The sequence below is a fragment of the Silene latifolia genome, chromosome X (assembly GCF_048544455.1).
Source record: "Silene latifolia isolate original U9 population chromosome X, ASM4854445v1, whole genome shotgun sequence".
Lineage (NCBI taxonomy): Eukaryota > Viridiplantae > Streptophyta > Magnoliopsida > Caryophyllales > Caryophyllaceae > Silene > Silene latifolia.
In genome coordinates, this window is record NC_133537.1 from 303,905,231 (window position 1) to 303,910,522 (window position 5,292).

Genomic DNA, 5,292 nt, shown 5'->3' on the forward strand with positions numbered 1-5,292 from the left:
TGCTTCAACTGCTGATCAAAATGTGATTACTGGCCCCTACCTGCTAGATGATAATTCAGTTGTTCAGGGAGGGGAGGGTGCTTCCCTAGCTTCCTCCTCTTCTCTGACCCCTGAAATGTCTCACAAGTGAAGTAAAGGGGCACAAGTGCCTGAACCTCAAATAGTCTTGAAGAGAGGTTCTTCATCTATTACTCAAGAAACTGCTTTGCTGAAAAAGGGTGAATCTGTTCTCCTAGTTACTCCAGCTACTGCACACAATTTGGCCATTGAACCTTCACTGCTAGGTGTCCATTCAGTTGTTCCTGGGGAAGAGACTGTCACTCGGACCGGGTCCGCAGGCTCGAATGTCTTGGACTAGGCCTGCAGCTGCCCAATCCTGTGACAGCTCTCTCCTCTCTGAATACTGAATTACACTCAGGATGCAGGAAGGATGATAGGATGCTTGAGTCTCAAATAGCCTTAAAGAGAGCCTCTGCATCTGATTCCCATTATGCCCTTGATCTTTGGACAAGCCACCGTAGCTCATGATCCCGAGCTCGGTGCGGTTGCTTTTAACATTTTGCACATTAAGGAAGAGCTTAATAGGGGGATGGCAAAAGGGGACCTTGATCCTAATATTCACCAATGAAAATTGCTTCCTGGAATATTAGGGGAGGAAATGACCCTCTCAAACAAAAAGAAATATTGGATCTGATTAGGGACTACAAATTGGATATTTGGGGAGTCTTGGAGACCAGAATAAGGAAGAATAAAGCAGCTAAAATCATAACAAATAAGTTCCATGCTTATAATGTCATTTGCAATTACTCAGCACATATAAATGGGCGAATTTGGTTGATCTGGAGGCCCAGCACTGTTACCATTACCCCCTTGATCATTCATGCTCAATTCATTCATTGTGCTGTTTCCCATCATGCTACTTGCCAAAATTTTCATCTGACCATAGTCTATGCTAGCAATAATGCTAGGGTCAGAAATGATCCCTGGGCAAATTTACTTAATCTTAGCTCTACTGCTAATAGTTGTATAGTGCTTGGTGATTTTAATGTTGTTCGTGATGCTCTTGAGAGGGTAAGCAAGACTCCTCCTTTCCTGGCTGATATTTTAGATTTCAACTATTGTCTCCTCAAATGTGGACTGGATGATATCAACAGTACTGGATGTGATATGACCTGGACTAATAATCAAGATATTGAGACTCTAGTCTGGTCAAAATTAGATCGAGCTTTAGCTAACACTCAATGGATGGCTCAATTCCCAGCTACTGCTGCTCACTTTCACCCCTCTGGTATTTCTGGCCACTCTCCTGGCATTGTCACTTTTTTTTAGGACAAGCATGTGGGGCCTCGTTCAGTTTCCTCAACTGCTGGGTTGATCACCCTAATTACCATGATTATGTTCTAAAAGCTTGGCAAACTCCTGTACATGGCTCAAAATCTTTTACTTTATTCAGCAAGCTTAAGCATGTTAGAACACAGATGAGAGTCTTACATAAGCAGAGTTTTACTCAAATTCAACAAAGAGTAAGGGAATGCAAAGAGGCCCTTCTTGAATGTCAAAGACAAATACAAGCCAATTTTCACATGCCTGACCTTTATGTTCAAGAGAAGCTCCTTCTGGATACCTATATGAAGCTCAAAAGAGCTGAGGGTAGCATCATCCAGCAAAAAGCAAAAGTTCACCATATATCCTATTGTGATTCTTCTTCTAAGTACTTCTTTGCCAGGATTCATCAAAAGGAAGCACCAACAAATTATTGGACAAATTGGAGATAAAGATGGCCATGACAGGGTAGGTCTTGAAAATGTTGTCTTGGGTTTCATTGATTATTACCAGCATCTGTTAGGCTCCTCTACTACTACTCGGCCTATTGATATTCATTATATTCAGCAAGGCTCTTGTGTTCCAGCCGAGGACTTTGATTTCTTGACAAAGCCTGTGACTGATGCAGAGATTAGAGCCGCTGTGTTTAGCATTGGCTCTGATGGGTTGTCTTCTGCTTGTTTCAAGGCTTCTTGGGATTTGGTGGGCCCTGATTTTTGCACTGCTGTGCATGCCTACTTTAAAAATGGTAGACTCAGCAAGCAGGCCAATGCAACTCTCATCACTCTAATTCAAAAGAAAAAGGTTAGCAGTACTTTCATGGATTTTAGACCTATATCCTGCTACACTACCTTTTACAAAGCTATTAGTAAGGTTCTCTCTTCTCGACTACAAGCCATTCTTCCTAAAATCATTGGACCTGAATAACCTACATTCATTAAAGGGAGGAACATCCATAAAAACATCATGATGTCCCAATCTCTGGTACAAGGTTATGGCAGGAAATATCTGACCCCTAGATGCTTGATTAAAGTTGACATTAGGAAGGCATTTGATTCTCTTCAGTGGTCTTTTATACAGGACATATTAAAAGCTTTAAAATTCCCTAAGGTGTTTGTGAGCTGGATAATGGGGTGTATCACCAGCTCTTGGTTCTCCCTAAAAATTAATGGATCTGTTCATGGTTTTTTTCAAGGGAAGAGTGGGCTCAGGCAAGGGGACCCTCTCTCTCCCTATATTTGTGTGCTTCCTATGGAAGTACTGTCCAGATACCTTAGGAAGCTCTGTGTTTATCCTAATGTTTCCTATCACCTTAAGTGCACAAAGCTTGGGCTCACTCATCTTATGTTTGCTGATAACTTGATGATATTCACTAGGGGTGATGTCCCCTCTGTTTTTGCTTTGTTCTGGCTGTCCTTCGAACTTCTCTGCTTGGTATGGACTCTATACAAACACTGAAAAAACTGAAATTTACGTTGGTGGAGTATCTGATGCTATTAAACAGCAAATCCTTCAGGACACCGGCTTCTCTCGAAGGTAGCTTTCCTTTCAAGTATCTGGGATGCCCCTTAATATCCTGCCAGGCTTCTGTGAACAGTTATGGGGTCTTTGATCAATAAAATTCAATCTTTCCTTCAACACTGGGCTACCAGATTCTTCTCCTATGCTGGGAAAATCCAGCTAATAAATTCTGTTATCTTTGGTCTCACCAACTTTTGGTGTGCCACTGCTCTCCTTCCTAAGAACATCATTAAAAATCTAAACAAACTCTACAAGGATATTTTCTGGTTTATTGAGGCTGGTCAGAGGAGACTGATTTTCAAAAGCTGGAAAAGCATTTGCTATCCTTGGCAAGAGGGAGGATTTATTATCAGAGAACTTTTATCCTGGAATAAAGCCCTACTGGCAAAGTGGATCTGGATACTTGAAGTTAAAAAAAAGTGGTCTCTGGTATGACTGGATGCAAGCTTATTATCTCAACAATGACTCCATTTGGACCTTGCAAAGTAAAAGTCACTATACTGAGAGTTTCAGGAGTCTTCTTATCATTAGAGATGAAATTCTTGCTAAATCTGGTTCTATAACTACTGCTATTTCCCTAATTAGCTCCTGGTTACATAGTGGGAAATTCAGCATTGGTCAGGCTTATTCATGGTTCAGGAACTTTCTCCCTAAGCTTCACTGGACTACATCTTTGCATCATCAATTTATTATACCAAGCCACAGGATTATCACTTCTCTTGCTCTTCAACAGAAGTTGGCCACTCTTGATAACCTTGCAGGGAAAGGATTGCACATTATTAATCGATGTATTCTCTGCAAGCAGGACAATGAAACCCATGCTCATCTATTCTTTAACTGTGCTTTTTCCAAACAGATATGGGAGGGTATTCAGAGTTGGTTGAAAATCTCTGGACGAAGCTCGGATGCTCAAACTGAACTCCTCTGGAGCTCTGATAGAAGGCATACTAGACATTGGAAGAATGGCTGGATGAGAGCTAGTATTGCTGCTACATGCTACTATCTGTGGGATGAAAGGAACTCTCGTGTGTTCACATGATTTGAACGAACTTCTAAACAACTGCTACATGTCATTAGAGTCACTGTTAGTAGTCGTGTTCTAAGCAAAATCTCTTGCTTACATTATGAGATGGCTACGAGTAAACTAAATCTTGTATAGGTTTAGTGTAGCTATAGGGGATATTGCTTTGTTTGGAGACTTGTCCTTTCTCTTTCCCTACATAGATGAATAAGAATGGACTATACTTCCTTGCAAAAAAAAAAAAAAAAAGAATAATAATAATAATAACAATGTAGAGGGTAAGAGAGTAGGTGAGGGTGTTGTCGAGTTTTGATTGGTCCAAGATTAAACCTAGCCTTACAAGTAAATTGTGACGGTCTTATACTAGACGAGAAAATGTCTCAAGTCCATATTAACTTAAGACGGAAAACTATTATTATTACTGTCACTATTATTACTATCCGACTAAAATACGTATTTTATATAAACAAGCTTATAAAAATGCAACCTTTATAAAAATTATCTTTAAAACGAGATTAATTCAATTAAATAATTTAAAATATAAAATAAAGTAATTGAACGGTTAAATAATTTATAAATGTCAAAATGAGAAATTCGCGGGTGTTACAATCACCCCACCTTTTAAAAAGTTTCGTCCTCGAAACTTGAAAGTAGAAATGAAAGGTTATAAAAATAAAACCGGAATTTTGAAATCGGTAAACATTAAAAAGGTTACTTCTTGTAAGAATCAAAAATTCCTTCAAAAATTTCTTTCTTTGTAATTCCTTTAGTTGTAACATTAAAAAGGTTAACGGAAAAACGCAAAGGACGGAGCTCTTTCTTTCTTCTTATTGCTGATATTTTACATCTTTGTAATTCCTTTAGTTCGGTTATTTGGTCTCACACGAGTCGGATAAACAATACGGTAGCTCATGCTTTAGCTCATATCTTTCCTAGGGTAGCTGGCAAAACCATGTGGTCGAATGTTTTACCTCCTGTTGCGGATTCTGCAGCAGCCTTTGATTTATCATTAATGAATTAATACCCTTCGGGGTCTTTCCCTAAAAAAAAAAAAAAAAAAAAAAATTCCTTCGAAATTTTCAAGTAGAATTTTTTCCAACCTAACCAGATTTTCATCAAAGGAACGGAAATGCTCTCGTTGCGCATTCAAGAACATCAACATTCCAAATCAAAGGTAAGGTCAAATACCAAATCATTTACAGAAATCCGAAATCAAAATACTTCCACAAACATTTATAGAGAGTTTTCAAAAGTATAAGTCTCCTTCATGGAACGAAATTGCTCTTGTCGTGCACACAAGAACGCTAACTTTCCAAGTCAAAGCTCAGTTTAAAGCAAAATCATTCGCCGACAAGCGTAGAACAAGTTATCAGACGTCTCCAATAACGAATTCTAACATCATATCAACGTTAAAACCAAATGAAAAT

At 39.0% G+C, this 5,292-nt stretch overlaps 2 protein-coding genes across 2 annotated transcripts; both read left to right on the forward strand.

Moving 5' to 3' along the window:
* Window positions 1-624: 624 nt before the first annotated feature.
* LOC141620431 (uncharacterized) lies at window positions 625-2,250 on the forward strand. The gene is made up of 3 exons (XM_074437303.1): window positions 625-1,288; window positions 1,330-1,650; window positions 1,727-2,250. Exons 1-3 carry the CDS (start codon window positions 625-627, stop codon window positions 2,248-2,250), a joined length of 1,509 nt encoding a protein of 502 aa, XP_074293404.1.
* Window positions 2,251-2,289: 39 nt separating this feature from the next.
* LOC141620432 (uncharacterized) lies at window positions 2,290-3,883 on the forward strand. The gene is made up of 2 exons (XM_074437304.1): window positions 2,290-2,757; window positions 3,179-3,883. The coding sequence occupies exons 1-2, from the start codon at window positions 2,290-2,292 to the stop codon at window positions 3,881-3,883; spliced, it is 1,173 nt and encodes a 390-aa protein (XP_074293405.1).
* Window positions 3,884-5,292: the final 1,409 nt, after the last annotated feature.

Bases quoted from the DNA above. Each gene is read 5' to 3' on its own strand.
- LOC141620431 (XM_074437303.1), top strand. From the start codon at position 625: ATGAAAATTGCTTCCTGGAATATTAGGGGAGGAAATGACCCTCTCAAA. The intron at 1,289-1,329 runs GTATTTCTGGCC...ACTTTTTTTTAG, and splicing joins TGCTCACTTTCACCCCTCTG to GACAAGCATGTGGGGCCTCG. The intron at 1,651-1,726 runs GTAGCATCATCC...CTTCTTTGCCAG, and splicing joins GAAGCTCAAAAGAGCTGAGG to GATTCATCAAAAGGAAGCAC.
- LOC141620432 (XM_074437304.1), top strand. From the start codon at position 2,290: ATGATGTCCCAATCTCTGGTACAAGGTTATGGCAGGAAATATCTGACC. The intron at 2,758-3,178 runs GTATGGACTCTA...ATCCTTGGCAAG, and splicing joins CCTTCGAACTTCTCTGCTTG to AGGGAGGATTTATTATCAGA.